This window comes from Lutjanus erythropterus, chromosome 20 (assembly GCF_056507025.1).
Source record: "Lutjanus erythropterus isolate fLutEry1 chromosome 20, fLutEry1.hap2, whole genome shotgun sequence".
NCBI classification, from domain to species: Eukaryota; Metazoa; Chordata; class Actinopteri; order Lutjaniformes; family Lutjanidae; genus Lutjanus; species Lutjanus erythropterus.
Window position 1 is genome coordinate 17,723,819 of NC_139336.1, and position 17,682 is coordinate 17,741,500.

Below are 17,682 nucleotides of genomic sequence, written 5' to 3' on the forward strand. Positions count from 1 at the left end.
ATGACAGTTGCAGCTATACAGGCGAGTACTTGTCCGTTGAAAATCCCCATATTTACTGGTTTTACATACAGAACGAGGTAACAACAGATTTCCAAAATTGCCAAACAAATAGTGACCTTACCAATAGTACAAAAGTATACAACAACATAACTGCAAAGGTACTTAAAGTGGTGATGGGACCAGTCTAAATATTCTGCCTAAATGTGTCAAACAGACAAACTGCACAGCAGAAAAGGAGCAGTAATTGGACAGTGTAGCTGGTAAACACAGCAGAGAGTCTCAAGAGGTGCAGTGTATCAACATTTCTGTTTAAGTTTCTTGTTGAGTGTTTCAACATTAAGCTGTGAACATCAAAAAGCTGGTGTGAATGTTTGGACATTCAACTGTGTGTAAATGTGGCTAACACACAAAGACTCAGTATGGTTACTTACACTTTGCTAGTTTAGTTGTATCACTTGAAACAATATATATATTTTCGTTCACATCAGGCTTTATGAGTTGAATTTTGCAGCAAATACATTTTTACAAAGTCCATGGTTGATACAGAGTGTAATCTGGGATGGGCGAGGCTAGTGGACTTTACAATCCGAAAAACTTAACAGAAGCTATTCTGATGTAGAGTAGCACGGACACACGTCACATTTAAGACTGAGTAAGACAGATGTAGGGTTAAATGGGCAAAGTGTAAGATATGGCCGCCTGTCAAAGCTAACTCCAGCATATCACCAGAATAACCGCTAACTGCTCTTAGCCTTCTAGCTGCCGTTAGCTCAGTTAGCCCTGTAGCTAGTGGCTCTATTATAACTCAAGTCTGGCCTAACCTGCAGCTCAGAGCACTGGCAGAATATTTATGTTTACACTGCGGGCAACAGAACCAGGAGCCTCTTCTGGCCCTTTTCCACAAAATTGGCTCTGGTTCTTGAAGCAGTTCCATTTAAGATTCTTGGAAACTTGGTGCTATCTAGTAAACCAACAGATGTCATCAACAGATATTATTATTACGTATTGTATTTTGTTTATTTATTAGATTAAGAAAGCTGAGTGAGTTTATGAAAGTAGTAACCTCGCTGCTCGCATACATCTCCCTGCTGAGACCACAAGGGGGGGGCAGGACAGGACAGGACAGGACAGGACAGGACAGGACAGGGCAGGGCAGGACAGGACAGGACAGGACAGGACAGGACAGGACAGGGCAGGGCAGGGCAGGACAGGGCTAGCTGGTTAGCATGCTAACTTCAGATATCAATGAAACACAGTACATTAAAGCGACATAACGTCATAACTGTTACCTCTTCACATTCTGTTGATGATGTTAGTTCATCTCTTAAGCGTTTTAAAGTAAAATGTAAATTCTGGCCATATCTTACAAGTTGCACCTTTAAAGCATGAAAATCCTGCTTTTACGGCATCTATCAGTTAATTTTTCACAATCCGGAAGTGATCACCGTCTTAAATGGAGTACAAGTGATACATGACAGCAGGTATGACGTTGAAACAGCAGCAGGTGTTAAGAGATGCTGTGTATACAGCTGGCAGAGATAATAGTGTACAGTGCCTTTTCCATTTGGATTAAGCCACAATGAGCCACGCGTTTCTGGTCGAGATTGTTTACGACACTCTTGGTTTACATGGTATTCTGTTTGCTTCCCGCATGGAGCTGTCAATTCAAGTCAGTGCAAACGTCGGGTGCTGTTTTTGTGCGCCGGATCAAAATGGAGTGGAAAACATGTCCACCTGGCTCAAAACGGCACAATGCTGGTTGGGTTTCGAGTGCACCCATTGGTGGAGCAGCTCTTACCATCACTCCACAGTCCATTCTCATATGGTCAGAATGAGAAACCGACTTGAAACATCCCAAACAAGCCAGAAAACATCCAGTTTTGCCTTCTGGTGCTGCTCCCTCATGGTTTTCCCATATTCCAGGATGATGATGTCCCCATACACACAGATAAAGCGACTCCACAGTGGTTTCATTAAGTGTAAAGTCACAATCACCAGATCTAAACATCATGCAGCCATTAGTTAAAGCTCTGAACTGCATAGTTCAAAGCAGATTTCCACCGTCCCCAAAGACTTGGAGGTTTTCCAACTTGAGAAATGGTCCAACATCACAGTGCAGACAGTTCATGGCAGAGGTCCAAGGTGTCAAGCTGCTCTGAAGGCTCTGAAGGGTGGCCTAAACCCTCCTGGCCACTGTAATGTACACATTGCTGACTCTGAATGTGCCAAAACACTCAATACATAGATACAAAACATCTTTCCAAAACACCTCACTGAGTTACATAGCATGCAGATGATATGTCCAATGTCAAAGTGATGTTAAATGTGTCGGTGGATTGTACATACAAGCTTGTGTCAGTGTCTCCGTATTACCAGAGAACAGTCGCAGGTAATAGCTGCTGAAGTACCGAGCATCAAGACACGCTGTGAGTAGTGCTTTCTTGTTCTGAGGAATCTGGACGGTGGTCCGAATGAGGTGATGTGTACAGGAAGTTACAGCACACGTAGAGGGGGAATGATAACAACCGGCTGTCCAGGTTCATCACCACATACTCCTGAGTCATTGAAGGGAGAGGAGGAATATTAAGGAAGTCAAGACTTTGGTTGTCAGAATTAGAGTTTCATATGTTAACTAAAATTTAACTAAAACCTAAATTATTTTCAAGGAAAAAAGGTTGTTTTAATCTATAATATTTCATAAATTTGTGAAATCACAATTTCCCACAGCCCACAGTGACGTCTAAAATTGCTCCTTTTGTCCAACCAACAGTCCAAAAACCAAAGATTCTTCAAGAAAATGCAATTAATTAATTTGGCAAATTGGCAAAGGCAATTAATTTTCTTTCAATTGACGGATTGATGAATTATCTTATCATTACAGTTCTAATGATAATTAAGGTAGAGGTTAACAGGACTCACTCACCTGGTCTTTCTCAAGGGTGAGAAGCTGGTAACCCGTCGAGCGACTGCACACCAGTTTTCCCCGGCTATCAAAGGAAGCCAGACGTAACCTGAGTAAATAAATATTGTCAAAGGTTAAAAATGTTCTCAAATGAAAGCTGCACATACATACAGTGTTTTTTTGCCTGTAACAGCTGAAGATACAACAGAAGGGGTACATGAAGCGAACACTCTTCCAACTGAGGCACCAGACCACCCATGAACAGTGTTTTCAAAGGAATAATTTGACATTTTGAGGAATCCCCTTATTTGTTTTCTTACCAAGAATTAGATGAGAGGACTGATACCATTCACATGTCATGATGAAGGTCATGATGAAGCAGCTTGCCTGACTCTTTCCAAAGCTAACACTTAACTTGTGGCAGGATAGCTAATAAATGTATTTCCAGAATTTTTATCTATTCCTTTAGGAAAAGAATACCCAAGTGCAATAGTCAGTCATTATTAAATGTTGGAATTTCAGTAAAAAAAAGATTAAAATATTACAGTGAAAAAACTGGCACTGCTACCTCTGGCAGCAAGTAAAAAGTCTGTCACAACTCGGTGGTTATAATCAGAGCCACCCTCCACTAATGAATGGATAGACACAATACATTCAATATATATTATGGAAAGGCTGTCATTTTCCCTCAAAGTCCACAAGAAAAAAATCCTTTTAGGATTTTGACCAAGTGGACTGAGTACATTAAACCTTTACGGTCAAACTTTAGCTGTTTTGATAGAATAAATGAGTGAGAATATAACATAATTTCTAACTATCAGCCGTTCGTTCATTGTCCTTTTCTCCCTTCAATCCTTGGCCTTATCTAAGCAGAAAGGTTTCCATGTTCAGCTGTAAGTGATTAAAGCTAATGCTATACAAGGAAACCTCTAGAAGAGGTACGCTGTAAAATGGTTGAAGATGTTGAATGTAAAATTAATGTTTTTCCAAAATTATATTAAAAAAAGTAAAGACTCTATTTATTATTGCTTAATTTTCTACAGTGTCAATTCTTTTAAATGTTTTGACTCCACTAGTGTGAATGTAAAACTACTTTAATGAATTGCTCCATCGCTACATATTTGTTTTGTTTGAGACTCTTCATGCAGATGAGTTGCATTTTTATACCTGGAAGTTTTACTTATTTTACAAAATGATCACCTTTGTGACCTTATTTTAAAGCCCATGATATAAACATAGCTGTATTAGAGAACTGTTCAAAAGCTGACTCCAGTTCAGACCTGTATGCCAGATGCCTACGAGGTTGAAGACTCACAGCGCCCCCACATGGCTGACTCAGAGTATTTCTTTTGAAGACGATGAAACGGTTTGTGTAGGTCACCAACAGGTCAAAACCAAAGTTAAAGCCTGTCCACCGCCAGCAGTACTGAAGAGAGGAACATATGAAGTTTTTCTGTAAGAATTAAACACAATGTATTGCACAGGAGCAAAAGTTACTGCAGCAGTAAGAGTGTTTGACTCACATCTCCATCTTTAGTCAGTTTCCTTCCACACCTCATACTGCTCAGCTCGAACTCCTCTTTGTTAGCTTCATGGGGACTAATGAGAGACAGACAGGTACAGTTTGTCATCCAGAATTACAGTGTTAAAATCATATTCTACACATACAGTTTTTGTAGTTATATAAAACAGTCCATTGACAGTACAATTAGTCTCAGGTTCTCACCCATTATCATTGTCAAATTCTGTCCGGAGCATAGCGAACCACTGGTTTTTGTACACTGACGTTAACCAATCTGGAATAAGTTTGAAGAGAAAACAGTCTTGAAAACGTTCTTGTTTATTTTTTTTTCATAAATTCCTTATACCACTTGCAATGAAATGCAACTTAAATACCTGAATTAAGAACAAACATAAGAATAGAATATTTGTCTTCAGAGCTGGACCTACTGGTTATTCAATCAGTCAAGCCATGTGAAAGCTGATGAAAAGTACATTTAAATTAAATTACTCACTTTATGGCTTTAACTGTAGATAATAACATTAAATATTTCTTTTTTTTCCAGCACATAGATGGAGAAACAACATTATGAAATTATGTGAAACACAACCACATCTTACCAGGGGGCAAAATATTGTCTCTCTCCAGGATGCGTGCAGATGCAAGATCATTGATGATATACTGGAGACGAACATGTTTGAACACTGAACGGAAAGGTGCGCCCTCCTCTGTGTTCAAGAAGGGTTCTTTCTCACACAGGTCTGTAGAGCAAAGTCGGTTGGAAACGGAGTCAAACATCAGTGTGTGGCAACCAACAATAAAGGCTACAAATGAAGTTAAGTGTTTCACAAGATGAGGCCTTACTGTACCTGTCCTGCGTTTGCAAAGCCAGGCATCAGCATCAGCCAGAAGCTGCTTAATCGGGCCGTCCCATGACAGATTGAGCTGCAGAAACATCCACTGCAGAGAAAGACCATTGCAAAAACAGCTTTTAGAAACAGATCTGATGAAACAGAGTGTATCTACAGGTTATGCAAATATAAGTTTTTTATGTACCTTTTTCAGAGCAGTGTATACATCCATCTCTACCTGCATGACAAACAGGTCAGAGGACTGGATGAGCTGCTCCATCACCTCTGCCCTGTAAATTCAGTGCAAAGATAAATGTTGCGTATGGTCGTAGATGAGCAGATCTGTCAGGCAACTGATTATAAAGCAAACTGCAATGCCACCTCAACTACTAGATTCAACCAGCAGATATCTGCAATTTTGAACATATTTTTTTCTACAGTATAGTTTAAGTTTTCTTATCTAGATGTATGCAATATTGTTAATAAACATTAAGAGACATAGAATAGTGTAATTGTACTGTTCACCTAATTGTGCGATGAGCCCAAACTTTTTTTCTTTAATAAATAAAAATTATTTATTTAGAACATTACAAACCAGACAACATAATAGATATAGAAATCTATAGTTTTGGGTTGGTGGGGCCGATGGGCCCAGTAGTATATGAGATTATCTACAGACAGTAGCTCCAGGTCATGGACACACACAAACACACAAACTACTGTATGAGCTCACGTGAAATAATTACTCACACAGCTATTTGATTGTCCCTATTAAAAAAGAAAAACCACAGCACTAAAACTGATCAATACTATTTTAATTAACCTGCACATTGTAATCATGCCAATATAAAAATAGATTTGATATTTTCATTATCAGTAAAGTCACTTCAAGAAAGGATATAAGCTAGAAGACACAAAATAAAAATAGAGAATTGTGAGCTGAGAGCACTTACCCAAGTTCCTTCATCAGGTCAACATTTTGGTGGGTCATCAGGTTGTTAAGAAGCCACTCTAGACACCTACAGAAAAAAATTCACAAACACATACACAGTGTGCTGTAAACAAGCAATGCAAAAGACCAATTTAGCCATTAACTACCTTTGAAATTCTTAAAATGTATTAAAATCTGACTTTTTCATGACAGAATCCAAGCCATAGATGCTGGCACAAGCATAGTAGCCACACACTGTCTTCGCACTGATGTTTTCCTTCATAGTCTCTCCACACTGCTGGATCAAGCCATCCTGTAGACAGCAACAAGCAAACCCCGAGACTTGATTAGGTTGTGTATCATATGACTGCAGAGACAAAAATCAATATGCTTATTTGACATTTGAGACCAGTACTGACCAGCTGTAACATACAAGCAGCTGCAAGAATACTGACAACTCTGCTGGGCTTGATCAGAACATCATCCCGGTACAGTGATCCAAATACCACTTGTAGAGCTGCAAACACACAAAACAGTTCAGTCACATAAACAAACAAACAAAATCAGCTGCTGCTTTCTGTGACTGAGGTCCTCTCACCTTCAGTGTCAATGTTCTGGTCTGGGATCTCCAAACTGATTTCCATCATGTTGGACTCCTTCCAGGACCCACTGAACATGCTGGAGAAGTACCCCGACTGCAAAAAGCAAGAAGGACGGAGAGAAAAGAGAAAGAGAAGAAGAGAGGGTATTAAATTATAAGCAATAAAAACCAATGTGGCTGTATGAAAGAGTATTACATTAACTTGCTCTATTTTTCTGAATTAATTAGATAATTTTTTATGTAAAAATTGTTCTGGTTTTACTTATCTCATAAATTCAGAAAAATGGTGGATTTTGTTTTTACATGAAATATTATCTCATAAAAATCTCATCAACTCATAATGGCTCCATTTTTCTGATTTTAATCATCTCAGAAATTTAGAAAAAACAGAAGAACAGAGGCTTTTTTTTTCAGAGGCTTTTTTTCTTCAGTAAATGGAAAAAACTTCTGTATGACTGACTGCCTCTGTGGTGTTTTTATGTTTATGTTTTACCTGGCACAGGTACACTTTGTGGAGGTTCCACTCCTGTCCCAGAGCACAGATGCGAATGTCACTGTTTTCCCCATTCAAGAACAACGTCTGATAAATGTACCGCGATGTGCTTTTCAGTTTCTTTCTGCTCAAGTTTTAAAACACAGACAAACAACATAAGCGAGACAAAAACAAATGTAAGACAAAATATTGATAATTTAAGCCCTATTTCCAGAGGAGTAGTATTATCAGGTGACCTCACGTGATTTGGAAATGAATTGAATTTGAGTTTTTACTTAACAAATTATGAACATTGCAGATTTGCACACAAGATCATAAATGAGCTGACAACTATTACTAGAGTCCCCTATCTAATACTATTCCCATGCAAATAGGACATTTAAATATTATCATTTTTGTTAACAGACTTGCCTGCGAGGTGTATCCAGTATAGCATCGTCCTCCTCTTGTTCACTATCGCAATCACATTGGGCATTTCTTTTCCTCTTCTTACACTCACATCCATGCTTACGACTGGTACTTGTGCCTTCTGCAGCCTCCTCTGGGCTCTGAGAGGGGGACTGGAACCTGCTGCCCAGACTTCCCATCTCTATGCTTTCCAAGAGATATAAAACACACAAAGAAAACAACCATCAAAAACAACAGATCAGCTGCACTGTATTGCAACAGACCTGCACAGATCAATATAATATCGGAATCATTACAGGAGATACTGTTAAGGACTTTGGCTTTTGCAGCATCATGATAAAGCTTGTGTTGGAGTTTTTTGTCACTTTTCTTTAAACTTCAACTAACAGTAAATTTAATTACTGATTTATCAGTTGATTCATTTCTTAATTAATTGATTGTTTGGTCTATAAAATGTCAGAAATTAATAAAATAATCCCATCACAATTTCTCAGACCCAAGACGAGGTCTTCAAATTGCTTCTTATTGTTTGTGCACGTTTGTTTTATTGTCAAGGAGCCAAAACGAAGTAATAGTAAAAAAAAAAACACCAACAATGACAAAAATCAAAGTACAAAATAACATACATCACAAAATTTACATACAAACCTCCCACCTAAACAATACAAGTCTTCACCACCACCACATACACAACTGACTTTGGCAAAAATATGCTTAATTATATGCAGTGGACACACGTTTATCACAAAACGAGGGAGTACAAGCCAAGTACATATGTTATCCACGCATAGATGCTATTTAGATACTACACGTCAGGAGCCCTCCAAAAAGATTAGGCATTTGCCCCATTTTCTCATGTATTCATCAAATCTTCCCACTAAGTACATGATATCTTTTCTAAGGCAGGGATATTACCTTTTTACGGTGTGAACATCTACCGGCCATTCACAGGTTCAAATACACCAGCCACTCAATGCAAAATCATTATTTCGTGTCTGAAATATACCAGCCTCTTCCATATTTTACCAGTATTTGGCTGGAGGCTGGTGTGGCTGCACAACAAAACAAAACCTGTCTGAAGTTGCACCAGCTCCACTTGTCCTGAACGGTCTGATAAAAGGGCTCCCTCATTCATCATAAACAAACCAAATGCACAGGACAAAAACAACGACACTGAGCGAGCTCACCTGACGATTAGCAGAGGTAATTCTGAGGGAGATGTGTCGAGTTAATTTGGACGGTAAACACCGGCTGATTATCTCAGGGTCAGACAGACAGTCTGTCAGACGTTGGCGAGCCAGTTGAAGAGGAGCTAACCTAAAAGCTAGCTTAGCTGCCGAATTCACACAAGAAAACAAGTCCGGAAACACGAACAGCGCTTCTTCTGACGAGCTGAGCCTCCACACAAGCCTTCAGACCGCAAAACCCTCTTTGGTTCCAGTTACATTTTTCTAAATTAAAGCAAATGTAAAGGCAGAGGTAGGAGATGATGTGGAACTGCCCTGAAAATCTGTGGCTGCTTTTGTTATTCTTCTTCTCTCGCTCCAATACTAGCAGCGCTCTACGTCACAGGAAGCCGCTCGGCTCCACGGCGCCCCCTGTAGTGAGATGGGCAGATTACATAAATCTAGAAAATAGCGGTGAAATTGATCACATATTTTTGTTTCTCTGAATGTTTGGGTTGATTTTATAATTCATTCATGAGGCACCCTTTCTTCAGATTCACCATGCGGCTTTAAAACTGATATTAATCATCCCATAAAATAAAAGGCCCTAATTTGATCTTGTCAACTAGACCTCGCTGCAGCACGCGGAATGGGGCGGAGTTGAATGTCCGATGGGCGTCACCTATGTTAGCCTAAAACAAAAAAGCAAATAAAACCATCTGTGCTTCACAAGTTACAAATTTGTAGTCAACTAATATAAAGACATACATAACACATAATGCAATAATGTCACATGAGGTATACATATTTTTATAGGAATGTTCCATTTTTATTTTGTTTTGGTTTACAATGCAAAATTGTAAATGTCAATTTTTTAAAACTTTGTTTCCTATAGTTAAAAAAGGTTATGTACAAACATGACAATGCAAATATCAAATACTTATCATCTTCCAGATGATTTTGGTGTAAAGTTGAATTTTACTGTAGTAGCCAGTGAAGACAGGTGGAGTTTTAATTAATTTAGGGTTGTGAATCAAAACTTTGGCTAAAATAAGTAAAACATTCATAATCTGGTCAAATTTTTATCTGTTGATGACAAACCAAAAAGACAGGCATTGTTGTGACTTTCCTATTAACCTTTCTCTAAATTGCTTCCAGAATAACTATGAGTGCATGAAATAAAGAGATGTTCTGTTGTTTCAATATCACCATTGCAGAAAACACACACATTGTTCTCAAAGCCAAATCTTAGTCTTAAAAATGTATTAATTGGGTAAAAATCATTTATTGTTTTGTAGTGAATTTCTTTTGTTTTGGATGGAACTGGGTATGGCCTAGATATGACAATTAAATTCTGTGAGGTTGCAATCAAAACTGAATATAAAACTAAAAAGTACATTTCCATTTGCATCTAACGTGTCCCTTACACACCAAATATTTCTGTCCATGCAGTTAAAACAGTGATTTTGTAATAGTGTCTATCTGTTGTTCCACAATGGTGTATTGTGAGGTGTAAAGTTATTATTGTAAAATAATTTCCAAAACAAGACGACCTGCTGATGATATTTAGAAAGCTTAATTGGCAATTTGGTAACATTGTAACCACATTTTACAATAAATTCATTACCACCCATTTTATCAAATAAAGTTTCAGGGAATATATGCCAGATACTGCCAGGGAATTTAACCCACTTTTTCAACCAGTTAATTTTTAAAGTTCTATTCATACATTCAAAGTCTTTTTCCTTTAGCCCACCTTCACAGAGGTCTTCAACTGTGAAAGCATTTTCGATGAGTTCGATTCCTCCATATAACTGAAGTTGATTTGGTTTAGATATAACAGTCTGGATTAAGTGCTAGTGAAGATGCAGGGTGAACACCTCCCAAGATGCTTTCCACCAAAAACTGATAACTCAGTTTGCAAACAAATATTAAGTTTAAATTTGCAATCATCTATTTTGTTTGTCAAATTAAGCAGTTCCCATTCTTTTTGATATTTTGTGACATAAATACCAAGGTATTTTACCATTGTTCAAACAGGTATATCATAAACTACATTTGTTGCACATTCATGAATAGACCTCAGTTCACATTTTTGGATTTCAAATGTCACATTTAATCCCACCCAACCGTCAAACATTTCGCGCGAAAATGGCTGGAAGTGGTCACGAGAGTGTAATGACGTAATAACTCAAACAGGCGGTAGTTAAAAATAGTCTTTTTCTATTGGACAGCACGATGGGACGCCGCGTGTTAAAAAATGTAACGTGATATTTGATTGGTCAGTGTGTTTAGTGGCTCGTCCCGCCCCGCCCCCATCAGCTCGCTCGGCTTTCCTGCGCCAGCAGCGGTGTGTCACCGAGGCTGGGCTGCTGCCGGAGAGACCCGGAGTCAGGGCAAACACCCAAGCAGTTCACCCTCAAACTGGCATCGCAGCGGGGCTGAGGGGCTGCCCCTGCGAGCTTAAACCTGAACACTGCTTAGGTTGGATCCTACGCCTCTCTGTGTCACCACCGCCCGTCCTCCTGATGTCGGATTTCAAGCTCGGGATCGTGCGGCTCGGCCGTGTGGCCGGGAAGGTGAGCTGGATCCCAGGGCTGCCATGTGCGGCCGGGGAAGGGCCCGCTGGGACCACAAAAGGCGATGGAAAAATGCGTTTCGCGGTGATGAGTTGATGCTAGTGAACCTATTTAATGCTTGTCAAGCCATTGCCGATGCAGGAGTAGTTCAGCTTTACCGATTTTAGCCGCATTTGAAGGGATTAGAGAAGCCGGCCGTGCCGAGCCAGACTGGTTTTCTGCTCCTCCGCCGCCACCACAGTCTCGCTTTAATGCTAACGCTAACTAGCATGTAGCGGGTTACGTTGGCTAGCTGCTGGCTAACGTTAAACGGTGGAGTAGGGCCACAAAGATAAACACAGGGATCGTTATTTAGTGTTATTAGTGTCCAGTGGCGTTGAAAGGGAGAAGACGTTTGTTTCTCTTGTGTGATTTTTAACGGTCAGTGGTGTAGGTAGCGTTAGCGGTGCCACGCTAGCTGTGTTATTTGGATTACACGGTGAAGTGTCTGCTAATGAGGAAGCCATTGCCATGCTCCATCAACTGACTCTTTTGTGCAACGTGACAAAGCACCGGCAGGACATCACACCTCACTCAACAGCTGCGGACAGAACTTGCATTTTTTTTTTTAACTTAAACGGTCTCCCTCTATAAAAACGTGACGTTAAGCTATGGCTGCAAGATGGTCATCGTCTCACAAGACACTCACACTCAGGATAAACGGGGGTGCATACCGTTTAGTGTGTGCTGTGACGAATCAGCTGCCCACCTGCTGAGTGACAGCGCTCGTGCCCTCCAGTTAACACTCGAATAACTCATTTACATGATGACACTCCTGTTAAGGTCAACACAATAATCTGGCAGTGGAGACAAAGTGTCACAATGCATGTTTGGGCCTTTTGGTATGTGAACTACACCACCCATGCTGTGTTGAACCTTGCTGCTCAGTGTAGCGTGGGACTGCTGCTGTGTTGCTGTCTTGTCACATGCATATACAAGTACCAGAGCTCAGGTAACTCTCACGAGTCTCTGTTGCTTCTTTTTATAAGCAGGTTGCATCTGTAACCCTATTGTGGTAAATGTCAAAAATAGATTTGCGATGAAAGTGTTTTAATATTGGATTCAGAAAGAGACATTCTCTGTTTATATCTGTGTTGACGCTGTCACGTGCAGACGTGCAAGCACATTCCTGAACAGGAGTTTGAACATACCTTCAATTGCTTATCAGTTGTGAGTGACTGTTGGCCTCTGCAAACATGCCACTTTTAAAAAGTAGCAGTGTGTGATTGTTCACGTCTGTGCAAAGCAGTTAAATTGTGCACAAATATACACTAAAGCCACATTTGGATCTGATAAATTTTTCAGGGGGGATGTGGTTAGTAAATCATCTTGTTCACTATTAACTAATCTCAATTTCTGGATAGCTTCAGCTAAATAACAGAGGTGATCCTGCAAGGGCTCTCCTGAATAATTCAAAGCTTCATTCATAATGTTGACATTTGAATTCTAAATCATCATTTGAATGTTACACGTCTTTTTTGCATTTATCTTCATTCTGTTGGTTCTGGCATTTCTGTATAGTAATAGTATTATAAGTAGTATTATTAATATAGTAGTATTATATGATTTTTGAGATCAGAGTCTAGTGGTGGCTGCTAGAGGTGAGGGAAATACTGATTCTTTGATGCATCACGATCTCTCTTTAAAGATTATGAATCAGTGCAGAAAAGTCAGTAATCTGAAATTTAAAACCCAATTCTGGTCATCATGATTATCTGTAACATTTTTGTAAAAACGGGCTGCAGGTTTCTTTCAGCTGAGCCAATTGGAGGGTGAAATGTAACGGATGTAAACATGTGAGTTGTATTTACGTTGAGAGGTAGGCTGCTTCTTGAGTTTTGGTCATAATGGCTGAGTGGCATCCCCTAGTTTAAAAGCTTAAGACTTTGGTGCATCAAGATGCATTGGTAATATAAATAAAATAATTTATTATTGCATCAAAGCCTGTTTACTCTCCTGCTTGCCACACACACTTGTATTAAGGCAGCGGTCTGACAGTAACCTAACAGCACCACAACGTACATTTATGTTAACGAAACTGATGAGTTATTAAAGAAAATTAATACAAATGCCACTGGAAAAATTGGTATTTGCCAGCAATTGGGCTTATCAAATTATTTTATGAATGATCACTAATTGAAGTCTAACCATTTACTAGTTATTGCATTTAGTGTCGAATTATGTTAATAGTTTAAAATTTTCTTCTCAAACAGCTCTTTGTAACTACATGTAATCAATTATGATCTTATTGGGTCCTGCTCTCACATCGGCTGTCTCCCTTTTGCATTCCTCTTAAAGTTTCCCAAAATGTTAGTTGTATATATCGGCGTCTGGCTAAAGCAGGCCATGAAATGATACCTGCTCATGTGAGAGTTGTTGTGGTTGTTACAGCTTTAAGTGTTAACATGAAAATGTTCTGTCTTCATTCTTTCATTCCAGACAAAATACACACTGATCGATGAGCAGGACATACCACTTGTGGAAAACTATGCGTTTGAGGTAAACTACAAGAACTCTGCTGCAAGTTATGTTTATGGCAGGTGTTACTGCTACCACTTTTTTTGATCATGCCCGTGTTAATCAATTACATCGATTCCAGGCACGCATGGAGGTAGATGCGGATGGCAATGGAGCGAAGATCTTTGCCTACGCTTTTGACATTGGTAAAGGCCGCTGGGCAGGGCGGCCGTTACATGAGCTGCTCTGGTAAGTAATTTGTTCATCATATTAGTTGTGGAAACAACACTTTATTTCTGTTTGAGCTTGAGGGGTCAAGACTCTGTAGGGGAACATCCATACTGTGAAACTGTCCTTGATAGGGTCCTCTGATCATAACCTAAAGATCCGAATAGAACCTCTGGATTCAAATGAGGATTTTTTTTTTTTCAACTGTGTGATAGCAGTCATAATTGTGAGATAAATGCTTTCGAGGTTTCTTTGAAGCAGTTAGTAAAACTGCAGTCAGCCTCTGGTTGCTTCGGTTCAGAAAGTTCAAAAGTTTATATTTTTGTTCAGAGTGTATCAGTGAATAATGCATTCATCTCAGTAAAGTGTCATTGTTTTGTCACTGGTGACTGACTTATGGATTACTTACTGGATTCATTTCTTGACACAGGGAGAAGCACAGAGGAGGCATTGCCCCCAGTTTTCAAGTCATCCACATAAACTCCGTGACAGTGGACAACCGGCTAGACAACCTGCGACTGGTGCCGGTGGGCTGGAGCCCCAAGCCAGAAGAGATTTCCAGCAAACAGAGGTAGGACTACAGCTGCACTAGTGCTAAATTATGCTGAATTATGATTCTGTAGCTCTGTAGGAACGCTGAGTACTGAATGAGCCAGATGTTTTCTCTGTAGTCAAAGTCAGTTTGATTCATTGAGGCCCTTTTTTAGCCTTTTTCTGGTAGGAAAACCATTAGGGATATAGGCATTTGCTCATATCTGTTATAACCTGATATTTTAAAACAAATACTTGAAGGTTTTTTTTACTGTCAGTCACACAAAATTAGCATTTCATTAGTATTACATTAATATTGTGTTACTTATTACTCATTACAGATTACTTATTCTTTCGTTAATTCTTTGAAAAATACAAAAAAAATGTAATTTACTCTTGGTTATTTGACTCTTTAATGTTATTGAGAGTAATTAATTAAAGAGAAGAGCTGGCTTCTTGTTTCTTAAATTGATAGTGGAAATGGTAGAGGTAAATCGAGCAAGAAAAATGGAAAGTTGGCTCACTGTAAAAGTCAAATATATGATGACTCTTACAGCTTATCTTTAAATATTTATTGTTGAACATGTAACACACGCCTGATAGTTTTTTTTCCATCTTCTACTCGTGCAGAGAGCAGTCTCTGTACTGGTTGGCCATCCAGCAGGTACCGGCCGACCCTGTGGAGGAGCAGTATCTGGAGCTGAGCCGCACACGCTACTACAACGCTAACGGGGAGCTGGTAGAGGAAGAGGAGTGCTCCTGCACTTACTATGAGTGTCATTATCCTCCCTGTTCACTCATTGAGAGGAGGGTATGTACTGCAGCTGGCATTCCTGATAAATTGACATGATTTTTAAGAATTTGAATCAAATCAAATTGTAGTCTTTTCATGAGTTTTATAAGCTACAGATGAAGGCTATAACAAATAACAGTTAATGGAATTAACACAAAAAAGGATAATGGAACAAGTATTAAAAAAATTAAAAAGGGGGGAAAAATTAAAAAATATACATTAAAAAGATATATCAAATATTCTTTTGAAAATAATAAAACATGATGTACTAAATATGTAAGGTATGTATGAAGGTAAGACATGAAGGTGAAGTCATATCAAACTGTTTAACACATCTGCAAGTTGATTGTTCTGCTTATACCATGATTTGTTTTTTTAGAGAAAGTTTTGCACTCAAAATTGAAAGTTATGAAACAACAGCTTACCGTTGTTGTGACAAGGAGTAACTGTTGTCCCTTTTTACAACCAAGCGGGGGCTGATTTTAACATTTCTTTCAATCTATCTGGAGAATACAAAAATTTTGAAAAATGGGAAGCACAGCAGAGAGAGTAATGGGATGAGAATCACAATACTAAAGCTAAAATGTGATCTTGTTCCTTGTCTTCCCACAGCTCCGGGAGTTCAACATCTGTGGTCGCTGCCAGGTGGCGCGCTACTGTGGCTCCCAGTGCCAGCAGAGGGACTGGCCGGCCCACAAGAAGCAGTGTCGCGAGCGCAAGCGGGTGCTGGCCCTCGAGTCGGAGCCCGAACGATGATCTGCCCTCATCCTCGCCTGGGAGAGGAGGAGGGAGAACAGAGGGGAGAGGGTTATTGGACTTTTTTGGGAGGGGAGCGGGGATGAAATGCAAAATGGGGCTGACAAGAGACTAACGATAGAGGACAATGTTGGTTGCTTGATGGTTTGACGGATTCAGGGGGGTGAGAAGAAGATGGAGGAGGGGAAGGAGAGTAAAGCAAAAAGACATCTGCTACTTCCCAGAACTGGTAATTCTCCATAGCTTGCTTTTCATGTGGATGACGGGGAAAGGTATTATTTGTTTTTGGTTTTTTTTTTTGTTCTTTATTTTTCTCGAGGAGGGAGACCCTCGAGCTCTACCTGCTGCTATGGTTTTGTATGTGAGAGGGGAAAAAAGTCGTCTTGTTGATGAACTGGACAAGCTTCTTTGGACCACAATATGGACAGTCGTCGTCATCCACTCGTGTTCCTCCACCCGGCCGCTGGGTGCGGTAACGTCTGTGCAAACGGGGGACCCAGGGGCTGCAGTACCCGTCGTTCAGCTGGTACAATGGGACATGGACCTTTTCACTGTATCGCTCCCTTTTCTGACCTCTCTGGTGCACATGGCTGCTGTCTTCATTGGTCATCGACACCTTTGCCGCCGCCACCGCCGCCTCTCTGTCTGTCGTACTCCCCCCACGCAGCCAACCACAACACACATCAGATAGATTTCACTGATTGAATCACACTACCAGTATTGAGTGTGGGAGTGTGTATGTGTGTATGATTGTGTATGTATGTGTATGTGCTGCCAATATGTACTGAAGGACATTGACATGGTCAAAATAGGTAATGGGCAGGGTTATTGTATGTCTTTCTCTTCATAAAGGGGCCATATTACACCGTTTTAAATTTCATATTTAATCATAAATTGGTGGGTTAAAAATATTTTCACTGTTCAGTAATAAAGTAGCTGCCAAATAAAGGCTTTTTTTCTAGTTATTTTATTTTTCTATTAATTTGATCAGTCTTGTTTTGTTGCTTAAAGGCATAGTTTGGATTTTGTGATGTGGGGCTGCTTTAGGGTACTTATGGGTAGTCTGTGTATTACATACAGTAGGTGGCGGTCAACACACCCCTAGTTTGGAGAAGCAGAGAGGAGTACAAACACAGCAGCTATGTACTGCTGTGGACATGGTCAGCAGCAAAATGTATTTTAGCCACCTAATTCATTGTTAAAGTGTGCGCTGTATTTAGAATACTTTCACCACTGTACCTCGCTGTCTGACACCTTATTCTAACAGGAAACCATTGTTGTATAAGCCAAATATCCCCCTCTTTTCCTCAAACAGACTCAATTGGCAAAATTTTATCTTGCAGAACACGGGCGTTGCTGGCGTACCGCCGCCTCGTCAGTTAGTTTGGGTTATCGTGTGACTTTGGTGAATCTGAACCAACCTTTTCAAACAAAGTCGCACAAATA

The 17,682-nt window shown here is 39.8% G+C and overlaps 2 protein-coding genes across 3 annotated transcripts; one reads left to right on the top strand and one right to left on the bottom strand.

Moving 5' to 3' along the window:
- Positions 1 to 1,524: 1,524 nt before the first annotated feature.
- On the bottom strand, positions 1,525 to 9,251 carry gmcl1 (germ cell-less, spermatogenesis associated). 2 transcript variants are annotated; one of them, XM_084745814.1, is made up of 15 exons: positions 8,875 to 9,251; positions 7,691 to 7,868; positions 7,280 to 7,403; positions 6,784 to 6,880; positions 6,605 to 6,702; positions 6,386 to 6,498; positions 6,208 to 6,273; positions 5,460 to 5,544; positions 5,273 to 5,363; positions 5,024 to 5,164; positions 4,629 to 4,698; positions 4,426 to 4,501; positions 4,183 to 4,328; positions 2,924 to 3,011; positions 1,525 to 2,555 (listed from the first exon to the last, which is right to left on the bottom strand). In XM_084745814.1, exons 2-15 carry the CDS (start codon positions 7,864 to 7,866, stop codon positions 2,415 to 2,417), a joined length of 1,512 nt encoding a protein of 503 aa, XP_084601940.1. In that variant the 5' UTR covers positions 7,867 to 7,868; positions 8,875 to 9,251; the 3' UTR covers positions 1,525 to 2,414. The 2 variants fall into 2 exon arrangements, with proteins under 2 accessions (XP_084601940.1, XP_084601942.1); XM_084745816.1 differs by having other exon boundaries at positions 7,691 to 7,873.
- A 1,908-nt stretch (positions 9,252 to 11,159) lies between these two features.
- Positions 11,160 to 17,184, top strand: zmynd19 (zinc finger, MYND-type containing 19). Its single transcript, XM_084746075.1, has 6 exons — positions 11,160 to 11,432; positions 13,911 to 13,970; positions 14,071 to 14,177; positions 14,587 to 14,727; positions 15,318 to 15,498; positions 16,093 to 17,184. The coding sequence occupies exons 1-6, from the start codon at positions 11,382 to 11,384 to the stop codon at positions 16,234 to 16,236; spliced, it is 684 nt and encodes a 227-aa protein (XP_084602201.1). The 5' UTR covers positions 11,160 to 11,381; the 3' UTR covers positions 16,237 to 17,184.
- The last annotated feature ends 498 nt before the right edge of the window (positions 17,185 to 17,682 follow it).

Excerpts from the sequence above, each read along its gene's own strand:
- zmynd19 (XM_084746075.1), top strand. The coding sequence starts at position 11,382 with ATGTCGGATTTCAAGCTCGGGATCGTGCGGCTCGGCCGTGTGGCCGGG. Across the intron at positions 11,433-13,910 it reads TCGGCCGTGTGGCCGGGAAG|ACAAAATACACACTGATCGA; the intron begins GTGAGCTGGATC and ends CTTTCATTCCAG. Across the intron at positions 14,728-15,317 it reads GAGATTTCCAGCAAACAGAG|AGAGCAGTCTCTGTACTGGT; the intron begins GTAGGACTACAG and ends CTACTCGTGCAG.
- gmcl1 (XM_084745814.1), bottom strand. The coding sequence starts at position 7,866 with ATGGGAAGTCTGGGCAGCAGGTTCCAGTCCCCCTCTCAGAGCCCAGAG. Across the intron at positions 6,881-7,279 it reads ACAAAGTGTACCTGTGCCAG|TCGGGGTACTTCTCCAGCAT; the intron begins GTAAAACATAAA and ends TGCTTTTTGCAG. Across the intron at positions 3,012-4,182 it reads CGTAGGCATCTGGCATACAG|GTTACGTCTGGCTTCCTTTG; the intron begins GTCTGAACTGGA and ends TTATTTACTCAG.